The following is a 13,268-nucleotide window of genomic DNA, read 5'->3' on the forward strand; positions in this document are numbered from 1 at the left end:
GTTGGGCTCTCCCTTCGCTCTATTGTACATGGTCTTGGTGACAGTATCAGGTTCTGAAAAGAGAAAAGGCCTATAAATCCGCAAGGATCTGTTTTGGGACCATTGCTGTTTGTCATTTTTATAAATGACCTGGAGGAAGGGTTAGAAGGTTGGGTGAGCAAGTTTGCGGATGATACGAAAGTCGGAGGAGTTGTAGATAGTGAGGAAGGATGTGGCAGGTTACAGCGGGATATAGAGAAGCTGCAGAGCTGGGCAGAAAGGTGGCAAATGGAGTTCAATGTAGCTAAGTGTGAGGTGATTCACTTTGGTAGGAGTAATAAAAAGATGGATTACTGGGCTAATGGTAGACTACTTGGTAGTGTGGAAGAGCAGAGGGATCTTGGTGTCCATGTACACAGATCTCTGAGAGTTGCCACCCAGGTAAATAGTGCAGTGAAGAAGGCATATGGCGTACTGGCTTTTATTGGTAGAGGAATTGAGTTCCGCAGTCCTGAGGTCATGCTGCAGTTGTATAAGACTCTGGTGCGGCCGCATCTGGAATATTGTGTGCAGTTTTGGTCGCCATACTATAGGAAGGATGTGGAGGCACTGGAACAGGTGCAGAGGAAGTTTACCAGGATGTTGCCTGGTATGGTAGGAAGATCCTATGAGGAAAGGCTGAGGCACTTGGGGTTGTTTTCATTGGAGAAAAGAAGGTTTAGGGGTGACTTGATAGAGGTGTACAAGATGATTAGGGGGTTAGATAGGGTTGACAGTGAGAACCTTTTTCCACGTATGGAGTCAGCGATTACAAGGGGGCATAGCTTTAAATTAAGGGGGGGGTAGATATAGGACTGATGTTAGGGGTAGGTTCTTCACTCAGCGAGTCGTAAGTTCATGGAATGCCCTGTCAGTAGCAGTAGTGGACTCTCCCTCTTTATGGGTATTTAAGCGGGCATTGGATAGGTATATGGAGGATAGTGGGTTAGTGTAGGTTAGGTGGGCTTTGATCGGCGCAACATCGAGGGCCGAAGGGCCTGTACTGCGCTGTATTCTTCTATGTTCTATGTTAAATGCACAAGGGAAGGGTTCCATTCCAGGTCTATGTGCCACATAAGGCCTGCTGTACCCCAGGCAGTGTTACACCAGCTGTTTGTATACACAGACCGGAGGTATTGGAAAGTGATATTTCTCTTCACAGGATCAGCAGTAGGGAGTCTGACAAATAGAATGGAATCGGGGACTGGGGACGGGGCAAGTAAGTCATCTCCCGATAGAGAGGAGTAACATACTACTGCCTCTGGGGTGAAGAGCGTTCTGTGGGCCTGTATAAATAAGTTCCTTGTGGATTGAGGAGTTTCCCCTATCAGGCTTCCCTTTTCTCGAGTCGGCCCGTCCTACAAAAAGGGATGGTGTTCCTGGGCGCCCTTGAAATATTTACCATAATGACAGGGTTGATCATTTTTATCCTCACTAGGCTTGCGTCTGCAGGTAAGATCAAAAAGACAGGTTCGGTAACGCCATGGTAACTCCCCCTGATTTCTACTGTCCAGATGGACCATCTGGTCTTTCTGATGTAAGAGTCCATTACAATAATCAATCTTCATCACGTTCCACACGTCAAAGGGGTCTGGTCCGGTGCACTGGACGACATCTCCTCAGTATGGGTGGTGGATAACCTCTGATCATTCCCGGTCCCATCCATACTTAGAGCCTTTCCCCATCAGGATGTTGTACGTGATCAGAAAGGTGAGGAGATAAGTGATCCCCCACATGTCCCTCCTCTTAGTTCAAGTATCTGTAATAAGATTAACATTAGAACAACAGCAGGATTCAAAAACCCAAATGGACAGGGTCCACTCCTTTTGTTCAGATTCCAGGATTCTCTCCTCGTCTTTCCCCCTTTTGATTGGTGCGGTCAATCAATTTACAATGGTGCCGTTGGACCCAAGCTGAGCGCCCAGCAACTTTGGCCGACGGAGGGGTGGGAAGTAAAACCTGGAAGGGGCCATCCCAATGAGGTTGGAGACCTTTGCCAGTCCAGTCCTTGACGAGCACCAACGAACCAGGGTCTACCCGTGACGAGGCTGAAAGGGAGGGAACATCGCTGTAGGCCGCACGCTCCTGGGAGTAAAAGGCAGACATAACATTCATTAGAGCAAGAACATAACCAATCATTGCTTCGGTCACGTGGTGGACGTGGACTGAGAAGGGAGCTGAATCGTTCCAAAGGGTACGGAGGGGGTGACCAGAGAGACTCTCAGCTGGAGACAGTCGTGTCTTGCCCGCAGACATGGATCGCATCTGGAATAAGGCCACAGGGATTAACATAAACAGGAGGGGCCAGACTCTGCCATTAATTTGGCAAGTTTAGTCGTGAGTCTGGTTAAAACATTCAACAAGGCCGGCCGCCTGAGGATGATAAGTACCATGCAGTTGCCGACAAATACAAAGCTGGGAACAGAGTTCTCCGTTAATATTACCTACAAATGTGACTGGAGTCATAGAGATGTACAGCACAGAAACAGACCCTTCGGTCCAACTCGTCCTTGCTGACAAGAGAGCCAACCCAATTTCGTCCCAGCTGTCAGCACCCGGCCCATATAGGGGCCAAGTGATGGCAAACGTGACTAGATTAATTTAGGATATCTGGGCAGGTTGGGCCAAAGGGTCTGTTTCCGTGCTGCGTGACTCTAATTGTCTTCAGTGAAAGCAGAAGTGTGGTTGTGAAGGCTGGACTTTCAGAGCATGTTTTGCCCTGACTGGGAGCAGAAGAGTTTGACTGAAGTGTGTCGGTGTTAATGCCTTGATGTCTCATTTTGCTTCACCTTCTCGGTGTCATTAACCATTTTGTGTCTGGTCCTTCCTCAAGAAGCTGCATTGCAGGTTCACCCTGAATTGACACACTTTTTTTTTATGCTTCCCAAAATCAGACCTGCTCACTCTCAGCAGGATCCCAGTGTTGTGAAAGATATTAACTTTCAGGTGGAGGTATCCAAAATTCAGAGAGATGTCAGTCTTGATGTTTTTGCTTTTTCTGGCCCTGGAAGATCCTGAATCAGCACCTTCAGGAGAATTAGTTAGAGTGGAGTGAGAACAGAGGGGAACGGAGAGTGGGATGGTACTTTCAGTTTTGTGGAACAACAAAAGAATATTCCACAGAAAGTAGAATTGCTTGTTCTGAATTTCTACCCTGCACTGATAGTGATGACTTTTGTAATCTCTTTTTGCAGAGTATTTGAAAATCTGAAGACTGAAGTTTCAAAATCAATGGATGAAGGGCTTATTCCCGAAACATTGAGTCTTCTGCTCCTCGGATACTACCTGACCTGCTGTGCTTTTCCAGCGCCACATTTTTTGACTGACTCTCCAGTGTCTGCAGTCCTCACTTTGATGTCAATGTCTGACAGTCTCTCAATCCATCAGGACCACAACGATTTTTGACTGTGATTTCTGTGAGAGGGATCAACGCTTTTTGGTTCCTCTTTGAGGAAGTTTTCAGCATCAGTGGGACTGGACGAGAGACCCCACTGTTACAGCGCACTGTGTGTGGAGCCTGAAACAGTTATACGGCCTGGGAAGGGGACTTCACGGCAGGGAGGGGCTCTACACGTGTTTGTGTGCAGCTGAAGCTGTGGCCATGGAGAAACCTGAGGAATCCCGCCCTGTGGAGGAACCGTGGAAGTGTGGCGACTGTGGGAAAGGCTACCATTTCCCGTCTGCCCTGGAGACTCATCGGCGCAGTCACACCGGGGAGAGGCCATTCCCCTGCCCTGTCTGCGGAAAGGCCTTCAGACATTCCTCTAACCTGCAGGCCCACCAGCGGATCCACACGGGGGAAAGGCCCTTCCGCTGTCCCGAGTGCGGGAAGGCCTTCGGCACATCCTCCCACCTGCTGACCCACCAGCGGATCCACACAGGAGAGAGGCCATTCACCTGCTCTCAGTGCGGGAAGGGCTTCAGGTATACCTCCCACCTGCTGATCCACCAGCGTATCCACACGGGGGAGAGGCCCTTCAGCTGCCCCGAGTGCGGGAAGGGCTTCAGCACTTCCTGCAACCTGCTGACCCACCAGCGGATCCACACCGGGGAGAGGCCCTTCAGCTGCCCCGAGTGCGGGAAGGGCTTCACCTGCTCCTCCAACCTGCGGAACCACCAGCGTGTCCACACGGGGGAGAGGCCCTTCAGCTGCCCCGAGTGTGGCAAGGGCTTTGCCCAGGTCTCCTCCCTGCTGACCCACCAGTGGGTCCACACCGGGGAGAAGCCAGTCACCTGCTCTCAGTGCGGGAAGGGCTTCACCAGCTCCTCCAACCTGCTGGCCCACCAGCGGATCCACACCGGGGAAAGGCCCTTCACCTGCTCTCAGTGCGGGAAGGGCTTCACCTACTCCTCCCACCTGCGGAAGCACCAGCGAGTTCACGTGCCATCGCAGGGGGATTGAAGGAGTGACGGCCGAGTGCCAATATCAATTGAACTGTGGACCTGTTTCTGGGGAGTCCCGGGTTTGAATCCCGCCACGACAGATGGCAGAATTGGTATTCGGTCAGAAATGTGGAGTTCGGAATCTGACGATGAGACCGTTTCAGGGAGGGGGTGGTGCGGGGGAGAAAGCCCCCATCTGATTCCCTCTGTCCCTTGTTAGGGAAGGGAACCGCCATTGTGGGAAAGGATTCACTCAGTCGTTCCAGCTGCATCCTTTACCCGGTCTGGCCTACACCTGACTCCAGACCCACAGCAGTCTGGTTGACTCTACACTGCCCCTTCCTGGCAAATGAGCAGGGAGACACTTACTTGGAGACAGGGTATGGGTTAAAATTGCTGAGTGAGGCAATACTTCCTCCGGGTTACGGATGTACCAAGGATCCAATTACAAAGGGACAACTTGGTGCTCGCCAATAGTGAAGACAGTGAGGGAGGTGGGACAGGGGAGGTGTGGTGTGTGCAGGCAGTCAATACAGGTAATAGCTTGTAACTTTGACTTTGGAAACAGAACCAGTCTGACTCAAGATTGGGATACAGGCCGACTCTGACCTCACACCTTTAATGAGCTGAGATGTGAGCTTTTGCTATCAAACCTTGTTATCTCGATTCTGGGATTCACATTGTAATGAGACCTGCAACCTATTTGAAAAGGTGGAAGACTTAACAATCTAGGTTTGTTGAATATACCATTTCAGTGGCAGGACGCTGGAATGTTTTGCTCTAAATTGTGTCTCAGGATCTTATCCTCCACAACCACCTGATGATGAGGCAGCACTCCAAAAGTTACTGCTTCCAAAGAAGCCTGTTGGACTCCAACCTGGAGTTGTGTGATTCTAGAATCTGGTCTCCAGCATCTGCAGTCCTTGTTTTTACCTCGTTGATTTTAACCCTACAGCGGATCCTCTTGCAAGGATGCCTGCCTTGAAGAAGTTTTCCTCCTCTCTCTCTACAAGAATCTCAGGGAGTCCCTCTCCCACTGCAACTCCCAGGTCATTTCCTCTGCCCTGAGGCTCTTCAACCATATCCTGAAACAGACTCGCTACCACAGCCCCATTCGCTTCCTCAGTGCCTGCCTCCGTAACCAACTCATCCTACACAGACTCTGGACCACCTTTAAACCAGCAGAGTTCGGATCCGAACAGGACAAACAGTACAGACTACAGATTCAAAAACACCAGCAACGGTTCTCCTTCAGGATCCTCCGCTCCACGCTTGCAGCAATGCGCCGTCACCTAACCTCTCTCCAGTCAGCCCTGCCTCAGCTGAGGGCCACACTCTCTCAGAATTACAAAGGACCCCCTCTGTACTACATCCTCAGGAGAATTCATACTCTCAACAAACAGTATTTCAACTCCATCTTAAACATCAAAAACTGTAAGTACAACAAACCTTTATCCACCCACCTCCATAACCAGCGCTCCTCAAACATTCCAGAAGATTCCCCCGGCCTCTGAAATTGCTCGGACGCCATTAGCCATGCGGCTGGTGCAGCTGCCGCCCCCACGCTGATTGATGTCACTTCCGCCCCCATCATGGCTACTCCCACAGCCACTTCCGCCCCTCACAATTCCTCATGCATCACATGTGACATCATTTCTGCCCCTCACATCATCGCTGATGTCACACGCTCAGTGACTTCCGCCACCCTTACTGCTGTGGTCACCCCCACTTCCACCCCCACCAACGCCACTCACCTGCATTCTGCTGACATGCCCCCCACAGATCCCACCGTCACCATTCCTGGCCTACAGAACCCTGAGGGGAACACCACCCCAGCTCATGACTCCACCCCCCATTCCCCCCCACCATCACACCCACTCCAGTTACCGGCTCCGCCCCCACTCCCAGCTCCACACCCACACCAGATCCCAGCTCCCAGCCCTGCCGCGTTTTCACCATCCCCCCAGACCTCCCCCTCACTGAGGATGAACGATTAGTCCTCAGCAAAGGACTCATCTTCATCCCCCTCCGTCCACGCATCAATGAATTTAATACACGCCGTGATGTCGAACACTTCCTCCGCCTCCGAGCTTACTTTCACAATCTGGACTCCCGCCCACCTTCCGAGGACCCCTTCACCCACCTCCAACACACTGCATCCACCTGGACACCCCGCGCTGGCCTATTACCTGCCCTCGACCTCTTCATTTCCAACTGCCGCCGGGACATTAACCGCCTCAACCTGTCTACCCACCCTCCCCCACTCCAACCTCTCACCCTCACAACGCGCAGCCCTCCAATCCCTCTGCTCCAATCCTGACCTCACCATTAAGCCAGCGGATAAAGGGGGCGCAGTGGGAGTCTGGCGCACTGACCTCTACGCCGCTGAAGCCAAACGCCAACTCGAAGACACCTCTTCCTACTGCCCCCTCGACCATGACCCAACCCCCATCACCAACCCATCATCTCCCAGACCATACAGAACCTCATCACCTCAGGAGATCTCCCAACCACAGCTTCCAACCTCAGTCCGGGAACCCCGCACTGCCCGGTTCTACCTCCTTCCCAAGATCCACAAGCCTGACCACCCTGGCTGACCCATTGTCTCAGCGTGCTCCTGCCCCACTGAACTCATCTCTACCTACCTCGACACTGTCCTATTCCCCCTAGTCCAGAAACTCCCCACATACGTTCGAGACACCACCCACGCCCTCCACCTCCTCCAAGACTTCCGTTTCCCCGGCCCCCAACACCTCATCTTCACCATGGATATCCAATCCCTCTACACCTCCATCCGCAATGTCCAGGGCCTCCAAGCCCTCCGTTTTTTCCTCTCCAGACGTCCCCAACAGTACCCTTCCACCGACACTCTCATTCATTTGGCTAAACTGGTCCTCACCCTTAACAATTTCTCCTTCGAATCCTCCCACTTCCTCCAGACCAAAGGGGTAGCCCATGGGCACACGTATGGGCCCCAGCTATGTTTGTCTCTTTGTTGGCTACGTAGAACAGTTGATCTTCTGTAATTACACCGGCACCACTCCCCACCTCTTCTTCCGCTACATTGATGACTGCATTGGCACCACCTCGTGCTCCCGCGAGGAGGTTGAGCAATTCATCAACTTCACCAACACATTCCACCATGACCTTAAAGTTAACTGGACCATCTCTGACACCTCCCTCCCCTTCCTCGACCTCTCCATCTCCATTAATGATGACCGACTTGACACCGACATTTTCTACAAACCCACCGACTCCCACAGCTACCTGGATTACACCTCTTCCCACACTACCTCTTGCAAAAATGCCATCCCGTATTCCCAATTCCTCCGCTCCCGCCGGATCTGCTCCCAGGAGGACCAGTTCCACCACAGAACACACCAGATGCCCCCCTTCTTTAGAGACCGCAATTTCCCTTCCCACGTGGTTAAAGGTGCCCTCCAAGGCATCTCGTCCACATCCCGCACTCCTGCCCTCAGACCCCACCCCTCCAACCGTAACAAGGACAGAACGCCCCTGGTGCTCACCTTCCACCCTACCAACCTTCGCATAAACCAAATCGTCTGCCGACATTTCCGCCACCTCCAAAAAGACCCCACCACCAGGGATATATTTCCCTCCCCACCCCTTTTCCGCCTTGCATATCTACTTGGTTAGGTCCACCCCCCGCCCCCCCCCCACAACCCATTAGGAAGACTGGGTGCCTCCTACCAGAGCGCTTTAGGGAACATCTCCAGGACACCTGCACCAATCAACCACACCGCCCTATGGCCCAACATTTCAACCGCCCTTCCCTCACCACCAGACGCCTGGAGGAAGAACGCCTCATCTTCTGCCTCGGAACACTTCAACCCCAAGGCATCGATGTGGACTTCAACAGTTTCCTCATTTCCTCTTCCCCCACCTCACCCTAGTTCCAAACTTCCAGCTCAGCACTGTCCCCCTGACTTGTCCTAACTTTCTATTTTCTTTTCCACCTATCCACTCCACCCTCCGCCTTGACCTATCACCTTCATCCCCTCCCCCACTCGCCTATTGTACTCTATGCTATTTTCTCCACTCCCCCACCCTCCTCTCACTAGTCTCTCCACGCTTCAGGCTCTCTGCCTTTATTCCTGATGAAGGGCTTTTGCCCGAAACGTCGATTTCGAAGCTACTTGGATGCTGCCTGAACTGCTGTGCTCTTCCAGCACCACTAATCCCGAATCTGGTTTCCAGCATCTGCAGTCATTGTTTTTACCCAATAGTAAAGACAGGGTGGGGGGGGTGAGGAGGAGGGGAGGTGTGGGGTTCAAAAAGCAACTGCTTTTTCTCTGCCTTTTTGCTGGGGGGATCTGAAGCTGTAACAAAGTTGGTTTGCAATAAAGGTTACCTGAACTTACCGCCGGGCTCAGACTCTCATTGAAAGCTTTGAGCTCCAAGAGGTTTTTGTTTTAAAGCTGCTCATTTCTTTCAGCCTCCTGCACTAAGTTTAGAACATAGAACAATCCAGCGCTGGGGAACTCAAAACTAGGGAGGGGGAGGGGGAGGGGGAGGGGGAGGGGGGGGGCATTTTTACTTAAATATAAGGAGAGAGATTTAAAAGAAACCGGCGGGGCAATATTTTGAAAGAGGGTGAATTGCATGTGGAATGAACTTGCTGAGGATGTGGTAGATGCAGGTACAGTGACAACATTGAAACAGCATTCGGATGGATACATGAGTAGAAAGGTTTAGAGGGATATGGGCCAAATGCAGGCAAGTGGGACTGGTTTAGATTGGAATCCTGGTCAACATGGACAAATTGGACCGAAGTGTCTGTTTCTGTGCTGTATACCTTTATCGAAACCAGTAGATTTCTGAAAGGGGCTTGACAGGATAGATGCAGATAAAATGCTCCTTTGTGGGGAGGGTCATCGAATTCCGACAAGGTGGAAGCAGGCCATTCAGCCCATCTATTTCACTCTGGCCCTCTGAACAGTATCCCACCCATACCCTCCCCCCCCCCCCCCCCCCCCCCCCCCCCCGCCATGGGTGAGTGGGGGAGGAGATGAAGGTGATCGGTCAAGGAGGAGAGGGTGGAGTGGAGAGGTGGAAAAGGAGATAGGCAGGTCGGACAAGTCCGGACAAGTCAAGGAGACAGTTACTGAGCTGGAAGTTTGAAACTAGGATGAGGTGGGGGAAGGGGAAATGAGGAAGCTGTTGAAGTCCACATTGATGCCCTGGGGTTGAAGTGTTCCGAAGCGGAAGAGGAGACGTTCTTCCTCCAGGCGTCTGGTGGTGAGGGAGCGGCGGTGAAGGAGGCCCAGGACCTCCATGTCCTCGGCAGAGTGGGAGGGGGAGTTGAAATGTTGGGCCACGGGGCGGTTTGGTTGATTGGTGCGGGTGTCCCGGAGATGTTCCCTAAAGCGCTCTGCTAGGAGGCGCCCAGTCTCCCCAATGTAGCACAACATGGTTGAAGAGCTTCAGAGCAGAGGAAATGTCCTGGGAACCTGTCAGAATTGGGAACAGGAGTCGGCCATTTGGTCTTTTAAGCCTGCACCAGCAGTGCTTGGGAGCCTCCTGTGAAGCGCTTCTGTGATGTTTCCTCCGGCATTTATAGTGGCCTGTCTCTGCCGCTTCCGGTTGTCAGTTCCAGCTGTCCACTGTAGTGGCCGGTATATTGGGTCCAGGTCGATGTGGCCACACACGCAGAAGACAAGCAACATGAATTCGACTGGGACAACACTACCATTATAGGGCAAGCCAAACAGAGAACAGCCAGGGAATTCCTAGAGGCATGGCACTCATCCACAGACTCTATCAACAAACACATCGACCTGGACCCAATATACCAGCTGCTACAGCGGACAGCTCGAACTGACAACCGGAAGTGGCAGAGACTGGCCACTATAAATGCCGGAGGAAACAGCACAGAAGCGCTTCACAGGAGGCTCCCGAGCACTGAGGATGTCACCTAGACAGGGGACGAAACGTTTGCGAGACAAATTCCCAGCTCGGCGAACAGAACCACAACAATGAGCACCCGAGCTACAAATCTTCTCCCAAACTTTGAACACCTGCACCAGCATTGAACAGATCACAAATGGATATGGATCTCCCTACATCAAGCAGAGGCTGGGACTTTATTCACTGGAGCATTGGACGTTAGAAGGTGACCTTAGACAGGTTTAAAAGATCATGAGGTGAATGGAAGGTGTCATTTCAAGATTAGGCAGCAAACGTTTAAGGTGAGAGTAGAACGATTGTAAAGACTTGAGGAGCTCCTTTCTTTTTAAAAAAAAAAGGAGTGGTTTGTGTGTGGAATGAAGTCTAGAGGAAGTGGTAGGTGCAGGTACATTAATGTTTAAAAGATGTTTGGATAAGTACATGAAAAGGAAAGGTTCGGAGGGATAGGACCAAACACAGGCAGATGGGATTAGTTTAATTTGTGAATCTAGTCAGCATGGACTAGTTGGACTGAAGGGTCTGTTTCTATGCTGTATGACTGTCACTGTTCTGTACTGGTCTTAAAACTATTTTCTTGCCCAGGTTAAGTCTGGCAATGAAAAGCACAGTAGGTCAAGCAGCATCTGAGCAGTAGGACAGTCGAAGTTTGGGGCACGAGCCCTTCATCAGGAATGATGCGTGGATGTTCAGAGGGGCATCAGTGTCCTTCTGTGCCAGTTGTCAGACAGGTGCAGCAGGCAATGAGCAAGGCAAGTGGTGTATTAGCAAGAGGAATTGAGTTCAGAAGTGGGGATGTCTTCCTGCAGTTAGGGGGTCATTGAATATATTCAAGGCTGAGTTCATCTGATTTTTGAACAAGAAAGGAGTGGATGTTTATAGAGGAAGGCCATGCTGACTGTGTGCACAAACTAAACCAGTCTCACTTGCCTGTGTTTGGCCCATATCTCTCTGAACCTTTCCTATTCATGTACTTATCCAAATGTCTTTTAAACCTTGTTACTGTACCTGCATCCAACCACCGTGTCTGGACATTGATTCCACACACAAATTACTCTTTTTAAACAAAAAGTGCTACTCAAGTCTTTTGATAATCTTTCTCCACTCACCTTCCTCACTTGCTCCCAAATCTTGAAACCACATCCTAGGGAAAGGACACCTGCGGTTCACCTCGTCTACCCTCCCCATGATTTAATGAACCTCTTTAAGGTCACCTCTCAACCTCCTGTGTTCCGGTGGAAAAACTCCCAGCCTATCCACCTAGATGTAGGTATATTCATATTCAATTATGAACTGTTCAATACTGGTGTAAACTCGAAAGGCCGAATGGCCTAGTCCTGCTCCCAACTCTCTCTCTCTCCCTATATCCAGGACAGCAAGAGGCCCTAATACATAGGAGCAGAAATGAGGCCCTTTCGCCCATCAGGTCTGTTCACCCCATTCAATTGTGGCTGCTCGGTTTCTCAACCCCATTCTCCCCATAACCCTCGATCCTCTTCATACTTAAAACTGTCTCCGTTTTAAGTATCCTCAGTGACCTGGCCTCCACAGCCTGCTGTGGAAATAGATTCCACAGATTCACCGCTCTCTGGCTGAAGGAGTTTCTCCTTATCTTCGTTCGAAAAGGCTGTGCCCTCTGGCCCTTGGGTCCGAGTCAGTCCCACCAATGGAAACCTCTTCGCAATCAGCATGAACCAGACCCTTCAGGATGAGGTATAGCAGGGATTAGGGTCAGCAAAGTGAGAATGGATGGAGAGTGTGTGGGATGGAGATTTTCAGCTTCTAGGGAATAAGAGAGGAAAGAGAATTGATCGGATGGGCCAAAGAGTGGTAGAAGGAATGAAATTTTGAGAAATGTGAGTTGTTGCATTTTGGTCAAGCAATCCAGACAGGACTGACACAGTTAAGGGGAATGTTGCAGAACAAAGAGTCCTTGGAGTGCAGGTTCCATAGTTCTCAGGTAGCCAGGATAGTGAATGAGGCATTTGGTAGGATGGCCTTGATTGGTCAGAGCATTGAGTAGCTGAGTTGGGAAGTCATGTTGTGGCTGTCCAGGATATTGGTCAAACCACTTTTGGAATACTGCATTCGGTTCTGGTCTCCCTGCTGCAGGAAAGATGTTATGAAACTTTGAAATGTGTCAGAAAAGATTTGAGCCAAAGGGAGAGGCTGAATAGGCCAGGGACATTTCCATGGATCATCAGAGGCTGAGGGGTAAACTTATAGACCTTTGTAAGGGCCATGGATAGAGGGGAAACCCCAAGGTCTTTTCCCCAGGGTAGGGCAGTCCAAGACTAGAAGGCATTTGTCTGAGGTGAGAGTGAAATGATTTAAAAGGGATCTGGGGGGGAAACCTTTTCACACAGAGGGTGGTGCATGTATGGAACGAACTGCCAGAGGAGGTGGTGGAAACTGGCACAATTACAACATTTAAAAGGCATGTGGATGTCAGTCTGTTCTCAGCTCTGCTGGATTTCTGTTGAAGCTTTGGACCCCCCCCACCCCCCACTTTTACACCTTCTGGGACAATCAAACATTCAGTCAATCAAGCCCCAACCCACAATCTCCCAGTCAGTTAACCATCCAGGCACAGTGTAGTCACAGCAGGGAATCAAACAAGAAAAATGAAACAACATTCGAAATAAATAGGTGCTCGTGTCCTAATGTTTATTCATTAGGAAGTAAACCAGAAATAGGGCGCTCCCAGGATTCGTGTTGTGCCCTACTTGAGGAATTCTTTCTCTCTTACATCGAGCTGTTAGTATGCAGCTCTGATTTACAACAATAGTTACATCAACAGGACTAAAGCATCTGTTATCAAATTGGCATAGAGCTATACAGCACAGAAAGAGTCTCTCTCATGCACACATGCACATAACAAGGCCATGGGGGTGAATTTGTATTTGCAGAATGATATTTGCAGATACATTCTGTTTTGTTCA

At 50.7% G+C, this 13,268-nt stretch overlaps 2 protein-coding genes across 2 annotated transcripts in view; one reads left to right on the forward strand and one right to left on the reverse strand.

Moving 5' to 3' along the window:
* Nucleotides 1-8,783, forward strand: part of LOC140461032 (uncharacterized) — a 32,548-nt gene extending 23,765 nt beyond the window's left edge. Inside the window, exon 3 of the mRNA XM_072555816.1 lies at nt 3,485-8,783. Coding sequence (XP_072411917.1) covers nt 3,485-4,420 — 936 coding nt within the window. The 3' untranslated portion in view covers nt 4,421-8,783. The remainder of the gene's footprint in view (nt 1-3,484) is intronic.
* The window catches only part of LOC140460782 (uncharacterized), a 133,117-nt gene that overhangs the window by 68,922 nt on the left and 50,927 nt on the right, over nt 1-13,268 (reverse strand). The gene's annotated exons all lie outside the window — the stretch shown is intronic.

Source organism: Chiloscyllium punctatum, chromosome 36, assembly GCF_047496795.1.
Source record: "Chiloscyllium punctatum isolate Juve2018m chromosome 36, sChiPun1.3, whole genome shotgun sequence".
Lineage (NCBI taxonomy): Eukaryota > Metazoa > Chordata > Chondrichthyes > Orectolobiformes > Hemiscylliidae > Chiloscyllium > Chiloscyllium punctatum.